Source organism: Paramisgurnus dabryanus, chromosome 2, assembly GCF_030506205.2.
Source record: "Paramisgurnus dabryanus chromosome 2, PD_genome_1.1, whole genome shotgun sequence".
NCBI lineage: Eukaryota > Metazoa > Chordata > Actinopteri > Cypriniformes > Cobitidae > Paramisgurnus > Paramisgurnus dabryanus.
Window position 1 is genome coordinate 54901667 of NC_133338.1, and position 17512 is coordinate 54919178.

General features: G+C 47.7%; 1 protein-coding gene across 1 annotated transcript in view; it reads left to right on the forward strand.

Moving 5' to 3' along the window:
- LOC135743931 (macrophage mannose receptor 1-like) overlaps window positions 1–17512 on the forward strand; it is a 62886-nt gene that overhangs the window by 15539 nt on the left and 29835 nt on the right. Inside the window, exons 17-20 of the mRNA XM_073813249.1 lie at window positions 6118–6278; window positions 16648–16724; window positions 16857–16957; window positions 17078–17217. Coding sequence (XP_073669350.1) covers window positions 6118–6278; window positions 16648–16724; window positions 16857–16957; window positions 17078–17217 — 479 coding nt within the window. The remainder of the gene's footprint in view (window positions 1–6117; window positions 6279–16647; window positions 16725–16856; window positions 16958–17077; window positions 17218–17512) is intronic.

Here is a 17512-nt window from a genome sequence, read left to right on the forward strand (position 1 = left end):
TTTTGCAATAAACCTCCGTCGTGTCGTTGTGTATTGTACGCATTTGTGATGCTGCGCTCGCTCTTGCAGTGTTGCCAGGTCCTCGTCTTTTTTGTGCTCACATACCATTTTAGCGCTTAACCGTTTATGGCTTTTGGCTCATGAAGCGATCAAGTTTTTGGTGTTGTTAAAATGTGAAGGTGCCAGTCCCATTATTTTGATCTTTGAGGTAAAGCGTTTGGATTTATTTTGGTTTATTATTGGATTTTTCTTGTTCGCTGTTTTTTTTAGTGCAAGATCTGGCAACACTAGTCAGCAAACGCTTGTGCCTCTGTCATTCTCTGTACCGCGCATACAGAAGACTTTTCCCCCTTGTAATAATTTATTTCTTCAGAAGAGAGACCTGTCGTTTAAACACTTTATTAACTAGTTGTTCATTTCGGTTATGTAGGTTACACACTATGCAAAGTTTCTGTAAACGCGGTTGTCACTGCAGTTTGCGGGAGTTAATGCGGTTGTAGAATGCGCATGCCAGAAATTACTGAAGTGTGTGTGTAGAGAACAGGATTAAGCATTAAAAGTTGAAGTGACAAACAAATTAATATGCAGTGTGTACAAGATGCCATGCTCATTTGGGTGCACATTTTCGAGATGTGCATCATGTTGCTAGTGGTCGAATGGTATGCTAACAACTTTATCTCGCGGCTCAACAATTTTACCTCCCGACCAAAATCCAAAGTATTTCCAGACATAGCTTTTTAGATTTTGGGGGTTTAAATCGCTTTCTCTGCTGCGGTCGACTTTCTGCCATCTTCCATGCAAGACGCGTCAACTTTTAACAGTGACAGACAGTGTGACTACTGTGACCTGTCCCTGAACCAGCAGACAGCCACGCCTCTACTACCGCGGGCTTAAAAAAAATATATAATTTATTCGAATATTAATTTTCATATTCGAAATTCGTTTTTTTTTTAACTATTCGAATATATATTCGAATTTAGAATATCCGTTGACAGCCCTAGTGTCATCACAGTAGGCAGTCATCCAGGACTGAATGAGATGATGTCTTAATTGAAGAGAAGCACTCAATGGGCTTGGTTGATGTCTGATTTTCTGAAGACTGTTTGGGTAAACATATGTGTGGTTTTGCATATGTACGCACACTGTAACCCAGTTTAACTCTAATTCGTCTTTGAAGCAACACTTGAAGGCAGGATAGGCAGGAATTGTCTAAAAAACTTTTTTCCAAATTAGTTTAAACTGTCTCTATATACCAATACATAAGTAAAATGTAAGTACTCTGAAAAAGAGAGTATAAAACTTGAGTGTCTGTAGACCTCTTACGACTGTTTTAAACACAGCTAATTATTTCCATTCGGGACGAAACAAATTATTGGCTTGCGCGACTGTCACTTTCTCTCGCGACCATGGCACCACCCCTGTTGCTACAGGAACGCCCACACATGCGCACACCCGATTGATTTGAGAATGCACTCTAGGAAGAGCAAAAGTACTGCAGAGAAAGAGCATTCAGAACTTACAGTACCTGCATAAACAGTCAGGCAAACAGGACAAAAAAAGGAATAAACGAAGAAATCAAATGAGTAAATATCGCGTGGCTTTTCCTCAAGTTGACGATGCAGCAGCGTCTTTGTCTCCGGTGTGTAGTCCTCATCAGAGTCAACAATGCTTTCATCACGGAAACTATAACATGAAAAATGCCGTATATGTTATAAATCTTCCTCGAAAATTCACCTTCATCACAGTGTAACTGATGGTAATGAAAAAACGTGTATCAATGCAACGTGTTTTTAGTTTTGTCTTATAAATATAACTAGCTTGTTCGTTACCCAATCAAACAAAATATATTTTAAACTTTACCAGTATCGATATGCTAGCTTAATAGTGAGTACTAAAAGCCATCCTATTTGTTTATATTCATAGTGATAAAGTTAGGTGTATTATTACATGTGATTGTGACATGATGTTACTACATGCACCGCGCTCCCTACTCTCCACTCGTCTGAGGTAAATGCTTCTCCCAGGAAAGCAGGCAGCGTAGCGCAATCATGTGTTTTGGGGGCGTGGCTTTAGAAGAAACCCAGAAGGGAGGGGGTGGAGTGAATGGAAAAATTAGCTGTGTTTAAAACAGTCGTGAGAGGTCTAAAAACACTCGTAGTATTTTTATACTCTTTTTTTTCAGAGTACTTAGATTTTACTTATGGATTGGTATATTAAGACAGTTTAAACAAATTTGGAAAAAAGTGTTTTAGACTATTTTAGACTTAAACCTGCCTACCCTGCCTTTAACTAACTAAATACAGCTGCTGAATTTTCAGTCTTCTCACATGCACTGCGTCTCTCTTCCTGATCTGCGAGTTAACTCCTCCTCCCGTGGCCACATCACATCTATGCCGAACACTCTGATTGATCAGAATCATTCACGACTCAAAGACAACTTGGGCTTTTGTACGCTGTTCTTTCATTCGATATATTGTATGTTTATAGATTTAAAGAAGAACATTGTCTGGAACGTAATAAACTTTTGTGAAAATCACCAGAAATGCTGGCACTGGCTGGTAACTTTTTTTTTAAAATGCTGGCGGGGACTTTTTCCATGTTTAAGTACTATAATTGGGTCCCCAGTGTTTCTATCTGTCATGGTTCTGCCATCCTGTCCTTTATTTAATCTAGTCTTGTGGCAGAATCATGACAGACCCATGTTTTGTGTGGGTTCACGTGGTCTCAGTATTGATTTACTGGACCACGTGTTCCCTGTGTCTTGTCTCTTTCTCCCCGCTCCCTTGTTAGCCTCCTCATTATTGTTTGATTCATGTCACCTGTTCCCCCTTGATTTGCTCCCTTATATAATCCTCTTGTATTCTTTGTCCTGTGCTTGTGCATTGTTTCTGTCATCGTGTGAGTACGCTGTCTGAAGTATAGAGTTTATTGTATACAGTCTAATTTATTGTTTCATGTTATCCTGTTTAGTGTCTTAGTGTAGTCTTGTACAGTTTAGTGTTCTTGTTATCCTGTTTATATTGTTTGCCCCCTCGTGGGTTTTGTTTTCAGTTTTGTCATTAGTATAATAAGTCTTTTGTGTTCATCCATCCTCGTCTGCATTTGGGTTCGTCCTCCAACAATTCATAACAGAATGCAGAAGCCATAACAGAACCCAGCAGACAACCTGTGTCGTCCCGCCAGGCGGCAGTCGGCTGACCTTGAACTGTGGTGGCAGTCGTCTGCCGCCGACATGAAGATGGGCAAGGCCCCATTTCCTCCCCAGCAAGAGAGGTCCCTGAGGGGGTATGCCCAGGATGTGGAAGCGAGGAGGGTTTTGTTGCCAGAGACCCTCCTCAACTCCTATTTCATCGCGGGTCTCAACGTCCCTCCTCCCTTGCCTGAACGGGAGGGGCTGATCCGCTGCCCGTTCCGTGATGTTGTGGACCAGTTGTGTCGGGAGGAGCTTCAGGTTCCCACCAGGGCATCACCATCTGCCACGCTGCCATCTATCCCGGAGGGACGTATCGTGGGAGTGTTGGAGCCCGGCGACCCAGAATGCTCCCCTCCAGCCCCAGAGAGCTCCTCCCCACCCATGTCGCTTTGTGGTAAGCGTGAGAGGAGGGTATCATGGCAGTCGCTGTCCGAGGGGTCCTCTTCGGAGCCTGCTGCTCCCACCACTGTCCTCACCTCACCTGCCACAGCATCTGCGCCACGCCCGAGAAAGAAGAAGAGGAGGGGGTTGACTTCACCGCCGGTGCAGCCTCTGCCTCAGTCTGCGCAGCCACCGCTGCAGCCCCTCCGGCCGCGCAGCCACCGCTGCAGCCCCTGCCGTCCGCGCAGCCACCGCTGCAGCCCCTGCCGTCCGCGCAGCCACCGCTGCAGCCCCAGCCGTCCGCGCAGCCACCGCTGCAGCCCCAGCCGTCCGCGCAGCCACCGCTGCAGCCCCAGCCGTCCGCGCAGCCACCGCTGCAGCCCCAGCCGTCCGGGCTGCCACCGCTGCAGCCCCAGCCGTCCGTGCAGCCACCGCTGCAGCCCCTGCTGCAGCCCCAGCCGTCCGTGCAGCCACCGCTGCAGCCCCTGCCGTCCGCGCAGCCACCGCTGCAGCCCCTGCCGTCCGCGCAGCCACCGCTGCAGCCCCTGCCGTCCGCGCAGCCACCGCTGCAGCCCCTGCCGTCCGCGCAGCCACCGCTGCAGCCCCTGCCGTCCGCGCAGCCACCGCTGCAGCCCCTGCCGTCCGCGCAGCCACCGCTGCAGCCCTTGCCGTCTGCGCAGCCCATCGCAGCGCCCCCTGTCACGGACCCTGTCTCGTCTCCGCTGCCGGAAGCAGCGCCCCCTGTCACGGACCCTGTCTCGTCTCCGCTGCCGGAAGCAGCGCCCCCTGTCACGGACCCTGTCTCGTCTCCGCTGCCGGACGCAGCGCCCCCTGTCACGGTCCCTGTCTCGTCTCCGCTGCCGGACGCAGCGCCCCCTGTCTCTGTCACTGTCCCTGTCTGGTCTCCGCTGCCGGACGCAGCGCCCCCTGTCACGCCCCCTGTCTCGTCTCCGCTGCCGGATGCAGCGCCCCCTGTCTCGTCTCCGCTGCCGGACGCAGCGCCCCCTGTCACTGACACTGTCCCTGTCTCGTCTCCGCTGCCGGACGCAGCGCCCCCTGTCACGGTCTCTGTCTCGTCTCCGCTGCCGGACACAGCGCCCCCTGTCTCGTCTCCGCTGCCGGATGCAGCGCCCCTGTCTCTGTTCCTGTCTCGTCTCCGCTGCCGGACGCAGCGCCCCCTGTCTCTCCAGCTCCTTCTGTTGCTTCCTCCCCAGCACTGTCATCCTGTTCGTCTGCCTGGTCCCCTGCAACTGTCTCCATGTCCTCCCTTGACTCTCTCTCCTACCCTGCGAGTCCTGGCTCACCCCCATCTGCTCCCTTGTCTACCCCTACCACGCCCTGGAACCCTGCCTTGCCTCCCTTTGTACCCCTTACCCAATCTGCATCCCGCACCAAGCCTAACTCCCTCCAAGATCCCCACCAAGCCCACCCGGACACCTCGTTCCAAGCCCTCTGCCACCCCTGAACCTAAGACTCCTTCCCCACAGAGTCCCACCCAGCCTGGACCACCTCCTGTGAACTTTTTTGTTCCCCCGCCTTCCACTTTGCCTGGACTTCCTCCTTTTGTGAACTCTGTTTTGCCTCCGCCCCCCCTCCCTTGTTTGTTGTTTTTATTGTGTCACCCCAACCCCTTTGTATTGTATTCTTGTCTGTCCCTGTGTTTATTTGTCATGTTTTCTTGGTTTTTGTCTGTTCTGCCAGTCTGTCTTGTCCCGTGTCTAGTGTTCCCCTGGGGAGCGTCTGGAAGCCGCTCCTTTAGGGGGGGATTCTGTCATGGTTCTGCCATCCTGTCTTTTATTTAATCTAGTCTTGTGGCAGAATCATGACAGACCCATGTTTTGTGTGGGTTCACGTGGTCTCAGTATTGATTTACTGGACCACGTGTTCCCTGTGTCTTGTCTCTTTCTCCCCGCTCCCTTGTTAGCCTCCTCATTATTGTTTGATTCATGTCACCTGTTCCCCCTTGATTTGCTCCCTTATATAATCCTCTTATATTCTTTGTCCTGTGCTTGTGCATTGTTTCTGTCATCGTGTGAGTACGCTGTCTGAAGTATAGTAGAGTTTATTGTATACAGTCTAGTTTATTGTTTCATGTTATCCTGTTTAGTGTCTTAGTGTAGTCTTGTACAGTTTAGTGTTCTTGTTATCCTGTTTATATTGTTTGCCCCCTCGTGGGTTTTGTTTTCAGTTTTGTCATTAGTATAATAAAAGTCTTTTGTGTTCATCCATCCTCGTCTGCATTTGGGTTCGTCCTCCAACAATTCATAACATCTATCAACCTAGAAAATATGAAAAATAACACTAACCAGACACCCAAATGCCACCATAACCATAAAAATAAATGAATAAACCCACACAATCACCGTTTTCGTGTTGGATCATCGATGCCACATCCGAGTTCGCAATACTCATGGCCATTTCTAAAAAGCGTTACACCATGTGTTATTGTAATTTATGTGTGTTAAACAGAAGATGTTTCAGAAATGTTTTTCAGCTATAGATCACATAAATCAAGATGTTTGTCTTTTGTCCTCTCACTGTAGCATACAAGACAGCTGATGGCTGGATTCATTACAGTGCCAGTCAGTATTTCATTAATCTTGATCGGCACCCTATGGAAGAAGCTCGTGCCTTCTGTAAAAAGAATCATGCTGATCTTGTTGTCATTACTGGTGAAGCTGAGAGGAAGATGTTATTTAAACAGGTAAAATAAAATACTGACAATGCTTTTCAGTTGTACACCTTACATGAATCAAAATTTTCTCTTTATGGTTGTAACACTTGTGTTTTAGGGTTTTGAAGCATTTAAACACTGATGAAAGTGTTTGACTATAAAGATTTTATTATTATGTAGTCCTGCTAGTGGACAAAGTAAAGAACTTGAGTTGAAATTGCTGATCATTACAAAATATCTGGTCCCCCTTACCATGTAAGTGAGATGTCCTGACTAGTGATGCACAGGTCTGCGTTTTTTCCAACCCGCGGGTCCTGCTTTTATGAAATATTTGGCCTGCCCCAACCTACCCCGCACCACTGTATCTATTTTTACACCCCGCACCCGCAACCATTAAAATAGACACACTAGGCATTTTTTATGTAAATAAAAAAGGCTTTATTGCAGCCTTAAAGTGCTTGGAAACAACCATTAGATTACATCGCCCTGTAAACTGGCAACAACATACGCCAATGAACCATAGAAACCATCATGGTCATATTAATATAGAGAGGATAATAATAAACATTTTCAAAATCTACAAAGCAGCGTTTGTATTATCTATTCACAAATCCCTACCTTCATTTCTCCCGTGGATGGAGTCTGTCAAATTGCACCAAAATCAGATTTGGACTGACAGTGTGAACAAGGTCTTAGTCTTGTTAGAGAGGCGGCAAATAGCAGGGAAGGTGTCACACGGGAACACACTTCATGTGTGGTCGGTTTCAAAGAAGCGATAAAATCTTCAGATTAACTGTTGGCGAATTCCTTAGTTTAGTCCAAAGGCTCCAGAATAAATAACATTTAAATTAAACTGGCCATCAGCGCAATTCAATTGGTTTGGTAAGAACAAAGGGGTTACTTGAGTTTAACCTTGTTCCCTGAAAAAGCAGAACGAGATGCTGCACTGCTAAGCGCTATGGGAAAACGTCTTTATTGTTGACCAGCTGAATATAGTGTGCAAACACGTCAATGAAATTGACTCGGAGGTATATAGCCTCGGTTGATGATGACATCACAGCGCACCCGATGCAAGGCTATAAAATAGATGAGCACCAGCTGTGTCATCAGATCTTTTGTTTGAAGACCATTCCTGGGACATCTACTGTACGGCAAGACAGCGCAGCATCTCGTTCCGCTTTTTCAGGGAACAAGGTTACACTCAAGTAATCCCTCCGTTCCCTATCAAAAGCTTTACTCGATGCAGCGCTGCTAAGCGCTATGGGGAACGACAATACCTACGCTGCCGTGCTTGGAGATGTCTGGACCCCTTACGGATGTGCACACAAGGACTGCAAGGAAATCTCAGACATAAACAACTAAGCTAAAAATAGTGGATGTGTGTGGAAAGGAAGCTCCTGCCGCCTTACAAACACCTATAAGAAGGCACCCCTTACTAATAAATAGCAGTGGGGGATACCCCTTTATGGACAAATGGTATAGACATCAGCTTGAGATGTTGACTCGAGGACATGAGATCCTGGAGTGACATGAGCATCCAAGCTATAAAATCTTGTGAACGTATGTGGAAAGGACCAGCCCGCCTCATCACACCTTCATCATTCCTGGGGCAAAATCTAGACAGGATGGCGAGACCGCCAGAGCCTGCATATCCCCAATTCTTTTAAAAGAAGTTATTATCATTAGAAAAAACATATTTAGTGCCAGAAGTCTATCAGATGCTTACTCTAGAGGTTCAAAGGAGGTCTGAACCAGACCCTCAAGGACTATAGCTAGGTCCCACGAAGGAATCTTAGTTCCGAATAAAGCGAGCGAGCAGAGGATGCCTCCCGAGCAGCGCCCCTGCCACCAAAGCGTGACAAGCCGAAAGAGCGGCCACATAAACCCTGAGAGTGGATGGGCATAAACCTGCTGAAAGCTTTTCCTGCAGAAAACTCAGAACTGTAGCAATCTGGCAGTTAACAGGATCTGCATTATGTTTCGTGCACCATGCTTCAAAGGCTCCCCATTTAAAGGCATAATTCTTTCTAGTGGAAGGAGCCCTAGCACTCAAAATAGTGTCAATAACATCAGGAGACAAACCTGTGTCCCTCAGTTGGTACCCTTCAGGAGCCAAACAAGAAGATTCCACAGGACGGGCCTGAGATGCATTATCATATGAGACAGAAGGTCCCTTCTCTCCAGACTCGCCCATGGCGAGCCGTTGAGGAGAGATATTATCTCTGAGAACCATATTCTGTTCGGCCAACGCGGTGCTATCAGTAAGAGGCAAGAGCCTTGCTGGTGAACTCTGGCTAGAACCTGTGGGAGCAGCGCCACTGGAGGAAACGCATAGAAGCACTTGACCGGTCATGTGTGCGCCATTGCGTCCAGACCCAGGGGGGCTGGGGGACTCAGAGAGAAGTAAAGGAGACATTTCGCTATCTGAAAAGAGGCCAAGAGGTCCACTTCCTCTCTGTAAAATCAGGTCCATATCTGAGACACTATGTCTGGGTGGGGTTTCCATTCCCCAGTCGATAATGTCTGCCTGGACAGTAAATCTGCTCCTACATACAGGTTCCCCGGGATGTAAACTGTTCTGAGTGACAGGGACTTGTCCTGAGCCGATAAATCTGCCTCGCTATCCTGTTCAAGTTGAGCAAGCGCAGACCACCCTGGTGACTTATGTGTGAGATTGTCGCTGTGTTGTCCACCCGCACTAGGACATGACAGCTTCTCAGTTGGGGTAGAAAGTATTTCAGGGCCAGAAATACAGCTGTCAGCTCTAGGCAACTGATGTGCCAACCGAGCTGATGACCCTCCCATTCCCCCTGAGCTGGACGACCAACTAAGGTCACACACCAGCCTGCCAGGGAAGCATCTGTCATTAGCAGTCCGCGATGACAAGTCGCCCATAGCGTGGGACCCAAGGCAACAAACCGGGGTCTTATCCACATAGTTAGTGTACGAAGCCTGCTGCACGTCACTTTTATTAGCCTTTGAGGGTTGGCCCTTGGATGAAACCCTCCAGCTCTGAGTCACAACTGAAACGGCCTCATATGCAACAGCCCCAAAGGAATCACCGTGGATGCTGATGCCATAAGCCCTAATATCCTCTGATATTGTTTCCCAGTGAGATCCTGGCCTAGCCTGACTCTGCTCAGGGTACGCTGAATGGTCACGATTCGTGTGGGAAAAAGATGTGCCCGCATCGTAATCGAATCCCAAACTATCCCTAAATAAGTCATTCTCTGGGCATGAGAAAGAACGCTTTTCTTGGCATTGAATCTCAACCCTAGAAAAAGTAGATGTGCCAACACAATGTTTTGTCTTGGAGCGTCACCTCTCGCGATTTTGCTAGTATTAGCCAATCGTCCATGTCATTTGAAATGCGGATGCCCCGGAGTCTCAATGGAGCCAATGCTACATCCATACATTTTGTGTATGTGCGGGGTGATAAAGCTAGGCCGACTGTAAGAACAAGGAAGTATCTGCTGTAAAAGCCTGACCTTCTCTCTGGAAGGGGAACATGCTCTATGGCCCCTTTCATCAGTAGAGTTTGTATTTCTTGCAATAGTACTTGCTTTCGTTCCGGTCTCACAGAAGTGAATATCATGCCATTGAAGTGCGGAGGACGATGAAAGAGAGAGGCTCATGTTTCATCCTCTCCCTTTTGTCACTTATCCGCTATTTTGCTTAGTTTGGGGTTCTCTGGCTCGCGAGGCCAGACAATTTGCAACCTGGCGTGTGTTACCACATCGAGAAGCTCCTCGACCGACTTTCAACATGCGAGGAACGCTCGGAGGCTGGTTTATCAAACTCCGCAGAACTGAGAGAGATATCATGAACGTCATTATTATAATTATCCCCATATGAACCGAAGAAACACCGGAGTGCACTTCGGAATCACGCGAAGAAATATATCTTAATTTGACGGTGGGGTCAGAAAATAATCACGGCGAGCACGAAGCATTGTTAATGATTCACAATGCTCGCACTCATCAGACTGTAAAGCCATGACCGCATGCTCCTCCCCCAAACACACAAAACAGTTAAGTGTGTGTGTCGTGCTTTGCCATAAAGCGAAAACAAACACGACTTAGACTGCTTTTGACTCTTCTTACTCATATTTTCCTTTTAACTTAAACTCTTTAAAAATCGGAAAGAGAGAAAATCTGCACTCTATCTTGTTGGAATCTAACTCCTAACAAAGATCTCAAGTGAAGTTCAAAAGGTAAGAGAGAGATTTGCATTTCAGTGTAGCACACACACATTCAGTAGTTGGTCAGAAAAAAAAGACCTGATGACACAGCATGTGCTCATCTATTTTATAGCCTCGCATTGGGTGCGCTGTGATGTCGTCATCAACCGAGGCTATATACCTCCGGGTCAATTCCATTGCACACTATATTCAGCTGGTCAACAATAAAGACTTTCCCCATAGCGCTTAGCAGCGCAGCATCGAGTAAAGCTTTTGATAGGGAACAAGGGAAAATACAATGAAGTAATCTCTAAAAAATAAGTACTTTTTAACAATAAATAAAACTGTAAGGAGTAAAGGAGTAAGGAGTACTTTTTTTTTCTTAAAAATGTAATTAAGTAAAAGTATTGATTTTTTATTGTACTCAAGTAAAGTAAAAATCCCCAAAAAAGAATACTTAAGTACAGTAATCAAGTAAAATCACTCAAGTACTTTACACCTCTATGCATCTTCATGTCTTTGAAGCAGCTGCAGAGATTGAAACAGTATCTGAAGATGTGATCATAAAGAATTCCCTTTCAGAATTGGGAACCGCTTCGCGGGGACCTATCTGCTTCGAGAAACTATTAAAAAGCCAATGAAATTGGCATGCAGGTATTTGCATCTGCCGGCGCCGCCCCGCCGCACGAGTATTTAACGAGAGGCAGGTGGGTATACCAAATTTCTCTTTTCGCTTCGAAAGTCGGTAGATCAACTGCTATTGAGAAGCTCTCTCGGCTCATGGGGATACGCTGCGTGTTGGTGTTGTTGGAGAGATAGCATTTCAGCGGAGGCTCGCATAATTCCACCTCTTTACTTTCACTTTGAACTTGAGTTTGAGTGTGTGCGTTGCGCTCCCCTGTGTGCTTCATCAGCTCAGCACAGCATTAAAGAGTGATTTCCCTAAAAGAGCAGTACGAGTTGAATTTGTCTTTTTAAAGACAGCCATTCTCTCGTATCTTGGCAAGTGCGTCTTTTTAAAGATGTCATTTCGCCGTGCATTTCGAATGTGACAGATATATGGGCCTCTGTTGCTGAGTCACGTCAGGTGCGGTGGCAAAAAGCTCAGGAGGACGATCTCTGTATAACAGTGCTGAACCAGTCTGCAGACTGGAGGCTTTCAGCACCTTGATCCACAGGGGTACCGATAGGTCTGGTGGCGCGTATTCTACGTTGCCCTCGGATTCTGTCGGGCCTCATCAGGATTCTATGTCTGTCGCAATATCGGAGAGGAGGCCGTCAATTTTGACCTCCCATACGTTTCTTTCCCGGGGGTTCATGATGGTTGGTGTGGTCGTGGAAAACCCGTTTTCCTCCTTGAACAGACCGTTCAGCCATCACCTCTCATCTCTCTTGACGGTGAGGCCGATAAGGGTAACGCTGCTCCCAAACGACCAGCTACCCTTCCCTCATGCGCCCCCTGGGCTGTGGGGAGGCGGTCTCTGGCATGCACGCCGTGGCGTTGCTGTAGGTTATCCAGGTGAAAGCACTGAAGGATCTGCACAAGGGAGGTCACGATCTGGCGGTGTACACTGACCTGGCGTTGAGAGCGTCCATGGTCACTGTACAAGCCGTCGGACGGGCGATGTCCACTCTGGTGGTCCAGGAATGCTATCTTTGCCTGTGTCTTGCGGACATGAAGGAGGTAGACAAGAAATATCTCCTGAATGCTCTGAGAACCTTGACCAGCCATTTCGGCGATGCGGCTGAGAGCATCATACGACAGCTCTCGGCCGCCCTAGAGCAGACTGGGGCTATCACCCCACGTCAGAGCCTAGATGCCTCGTTACGTCGGCACCTTGGTTTGCTCATCGCCGAGGGCGACCTGCTATGGCATTTTTTGTTCCTATATCCGCTTAAGCGGCAGCTCCAGGAACCCGCCGTATATGCAGTTCACCCCCCCGCTCAGCCCGCTATGAGAGGTGGAAAACGAAACCAAGCGGCCTGGGGGGGCGACCTGGAGATGGAGGGGATCGCTCTCGGAGACGGTAAAAACGGATCCATGGATTTCTATATTTTCTGTTCCTCCGGCTTTTTTAACCGGTACCCACAAAAAGGGCGAATTCCTCTTCCTTCTCCAGGTATTCAGGGGAGCTTTGGAGCCACGGACGGGTGCAAAGCCCTGCGTCCTTCCCCTCCTCCCTCGCCAGTGGGTGTCACAGCTGCCAAGTCTTTTACAATGAGATCTCCCCAGCTCAGCCACCCATCAGCGGAAACAGGTGAGTGTAACAATGCACCACACCTCTGTCGGTGCGCTCACAGAGTGCGCATCGGCGATCACCTCCGCTCCTCTCGCTGCGGGTACTCTGATCGTGCCGTTAATTCATCTCGTTCAGTGTCATTGTACCCAAGAAAAGCGGCGGGTTGCGACCGATCCTGGACCTGCGTTGGCTGAACCGAGCACTTCACAAGTTGCCATTCAAACTGCTGACGCACAAGAGAGCATATTTCAATGCATTCGTCCAACGATTAGTTCACAGCCATCAAACCTGTAGGACGCGTACTTTCATGTCTCGATACTTCCTCGACACAGGCCGTTTCTCCGCTTTGCGTTCGAGGGGCGGGCATATCAGTACAAAATCTTACCGTTCGGGCTTACTCTCTCTCCCCGTGTCTTTACGAAAGTTGTCGAGGGGGCATTAAAACCCCTGAGAGAGAGCGGTGTGCGCATTCTAGTGTATCTCGACGATTGGTTAATAATAGCCCAGTCCCGTCAGATGCTTTGCGATCACACGGACCGTGTGTTAAAACACCTCGCCCGTCTCGGTCTTCAGGTCAGCTGGGAAAAGAGGATACTTTGCCCCACGCAGAGAATCTCTTTTCTTGGCATGGAACTGGATTCGGTTGATTTAACCAAACGTTTAACAGAAGCGCGTGTGCAATCTATCCTGACTTGTCTAAATTCATTTAATGGCAAGAGCACGGTCCCTCTGAAACAATTTCAGAAGCTCCTGGGTCATATGGCAGCAGCAGCGGCTGTGACACTGCTCGGGCTGCTCCGAGACCGCTTCAGCATTGGCTTCACGACCGAATCGCGTAACGATCACACCGACGTGCCACCTCCATTTCACTCCGTGGTTAGACCCGTCATTCCTCAGAGCAGGGGTATCATTAAAACAGGTCTCCAGGCATGCCATTGTGTGCACAGATGCCTCCAACACGGGGTGGGAAGCCACGTACGATGGGCATGCAGTTTCGGGTGTCTGGACGACATTCCAGAAACGCTGGCATATAAATTGCCTCGAGTTGTTGGCTGTGCTTCTCGCTCTCATTCATTTCAGCAACGATCTCCGAGACAAGGATGTATTAGTTCGCACCGACAACATTGCGACTGTTGCGTATATCAATCGCCAAGGCGGTTTGCGCTCTTGTCACCTGTCGCATCTCGCCCGTCATCTCCTCCTTTGGAGTCAGAAGAATCTGAGGTCTCTTCGTGCCATTCACATCCCGGGGTCGCTCAACACAGTGGCAGACGCGCTTTCACGAGCAGTGCGCCCCGGCGAATGGCGACTCCACCCCCAGTCGGTTCAGCTGATTTGGAAACCTTTTTTCGGCGCACGTTTTATTCACTGACCGAGGGAACACTCGGCATGGATGTGCTGGCGCACAGCTGGCCGCGGGGTCTTCGCTCCAGTGAGCCTCATCGCGCAAACATTGTGCAAACTCAGGGAGGACGAGGAGCGCATTCTTTTTAAAAACTTGTGCTCCTCGCTACAGCACTCCCTGGAAGATTCCCATAAAGAAGGATGTTCTTTCTCAAGAAGGGGGTACATTATGGCACCCGCGTCCCAATCTATGAAACCTCCATGTGTGGTCGTTGAACAGGACGCGGAGGTTCTAAGTGATTTACCGCAAGCGGTCTCTAACACTATCTCTGCAGCGCGAGTGCAGTCTACTAGACAGGCTTATAAGTTTAAATGGAACCTGTTCGTTGACTGGTGTGGTTCTCAACGAGAAGACCCCCGAGAATGCCCAATCAGAGTCGTGCTTTTGTATCTCCAGCATCGCTTGGAGAGGAGGCTGTCCCCATTTACGATTGAAATGGATATCGCGAAAATGTCCGTGCATCACGCACCGATAAACGGTAGATCAGTGGGTCAGCACGACTTGGTCATTACATTTTTAAGAGGTGCACGAAGGCTGAATCCTTTGCGCCCTCCCTCTATTCATCCTTGGGACCTGTCCATGGTAGGGTCGGATAGGGGACCTTCAAACATTCTCGGTCAACGATTCGTGCCTTCAGTTCGGGCCGCCAATTCCAGTGTAACACTCAGACCCTGGCCCAGCTACGTGCCCAAAGTTCCCACCACTCCTTTAACTCTTTCCCCGCCATTGAAGAGATATCTCGTCAATCAAGAGAAAACGCTTCCCCGCCAATGACGAGATTTTCCATCTTTCCGCAATACCGCTATTATCCACCAGGTGGCGCCCTTCTGCAACTTTTTAAACCCGGAAGTATTGCCCTATGGCAAGCGGCTGCATGTCCGTGTCTGTTTTAAAGATCGCTCTGAATGGGATCTCTATGAAAAGTCCGTCACAAAAATTTAATTATCTCTGCTTTTTGCTCAAAATGTGGTGTTTTTGCGGAAACCTACCCATATTCAAAAGCTGATTACAAAAGAACCACTGAAGGTAGGATGAAACGTTTTTTTTTGTCTGTTCTTTCATTTGCTATATTGTATGTTTATATATTTAAAGAAGAACATTTTCTGGAAGGCATTAAACTTTGGTGAAAATCATGAAAAACGCTGGCGCTGGCTGGCAACTTTTTAAAAAAACGCTGGCGGTGAAAGAGTTAAAGGTCAGGTGGTGAACTTGCAAGCGCTGCCGCCGGAGGAGGCAGACCCAGCCATGGCTTTGTTATGTCCTGTGCGCTCATTGCGTAGATATGTGGACCAAGCTCAAAGCTTTAGTATCTCAGAGCAGCTCTTTGTCTGTTATGGTGGTCAGCAGAAAGGGAAAGCTGTCACCAAGCAGAGGATGTCTCACTGGGTTGTAGACACAATCCCCCTTGCTTACAAAAAGCAGGGCATTCCATGCCCCTTTAATTTGAGAGCCCACTCTACTAGAAGTGTGGCTTCATCTTGGGCATTGGCTCGTGGTTCCTCGCTAACAGACATTTGTAGAGCGGCTGGCTGGGCGACACCTAACACGTTCACCAGATTTTACAGTGTTCGTATTGAGCCGGTGTCCTCTCGTGTTCTTTTTTCAAACTGGTAGAGACACTCAGAGTCGGCTCCTGTGTTGGCTTGCAGCCTCCGTTTTGGCGCTGCACGACTGCGCCACTATGGAAGGCCGTAAGGTCAAAACGTCACAAAATAAGGTTTTGACTTTCCTCCATCGCCTTGACAGTCGATGTTGCGGAGCATCGGCTGTCAGCCTCTCACTAGCTGTATTCCTGAAAACCCGTGTTTGACTAGGCCCCCGTATAGCGCCCCTGTGAGGTGTCCTATGCGCGTATGTTCCGTGGAGCTAATCTACCACGTTTTCCCTTGCAGAGCCCGCTCTGCTCTCTCTCTAGTATGAATATAGTTTTGAGAGTCACGTCATAAACCTACGGGCTATTTTGCACCACCCATTCGTACAATCTCCTCTGGGTTGGCTCCGCAGCGTCTCCTAGTTCCGCCCAGGCTGGATTCGCTTCCCAGTTTTGCCTAGTTCGCTACCGTGGGTTTAGGAACAAGTAGTGACCGGCCTTCTGCTGTAAGCCCAGATTCCGTCTCTCGTAAAAGTGAAGACGGAAGGTTTTACGCAGGCACTGGAAGGGTCAGCTCCAGTGGCGCTTTGGTAGGGATTCCCAATTCGTCGGTCACGACGTGACGTCGTAGTGACCGACTGAAAGGGAACGTCTCGGTTACGTATGTAACCTTCGTTCCACTGCTGAGTGTGGCCGGGCACTAGATGCTCGGCTTTCTCAGTGAAAAGAGTAATTTGGTATACGCACCTGCCTCTCGTTAAATACTCGCGGGGCGGCGCCGGCAGATGCAAATACCTGCATGCCAATTTCATTGGATTTTTTATAGTTTCTCGAAGCAGATAGGTCCACGCGAAGCGGTTCCCAATTCGTCGGTGACAACGTGTCGTCTCCGTTCCCTTCCTTCAGGGAACGAGGGTAACATACATAACCGAGACGTTTTCCACATAGACATCTGAGATGTGTTATCTGATGTTTTTTTACAGATAAAGGATGAGATCAGAAAAGGATCAGAAAATCAGTTCTACATTGGGATGACTGTAGATTTGGACAAATCATTTAAGTGAGTATGAAGGACCAGGACAAAGGATGATAAACTATAGGACTGAATAAGCGAACAATAAACTGTAACAACCTTTCATTGAGTATGATGGTAATGAGTTCAATAAAACTACATTGGTGCTGTTTTCTGTAGTTGGGTGGACGGTTCACCTGTTGTATACACTGCATGGAATCCAAATGAACCAAATTTCGCCAACAATGATGAGAACTGTGTGACCATTTACAAGACATCGGGTAAGGACTTATCATCTGCAACAAATAAACTTAAACTTGTTTATTTGTATATCATGTTGTTAACTATGAAATAGTTTATGTACACATGATGTGATAGATAACATGTATATGTTTCTGTAGGATTCTGGAATGATGTTAATTGTGGTGTAGTGTTACCCTCGATCTGTAAAAGAAGTGCTTATTTTGTCAACACCACCATGTCTCCAATCACTGTAGCACTGGGCGGCTGCGCACCTGAATGGACTCTGTTCAAAGGAAAAGTAAGAACCATTACTGTCCAAAAATGTCAAAACCACAGAGAATCTGGACCAATAAAACTGGGAAAAACACATTGAGTTATTCAATGTAACTGGATGGTAAAGAAAGAAACACACACGGCAACAGAATAGCTAGTTTGCTATAAAAGGGGTTTATCTGACTGCTGTTTTTTTATACTTTCAGTTTACAGCGGTCGGTGGGAACATCAGTAAACAAAAATAAATTGAAAATAAGAAATTCTTATAATGTTTCACCAAAATGCAGTGTAACAAAATCAGATCTTAAAGATTTAGCAAA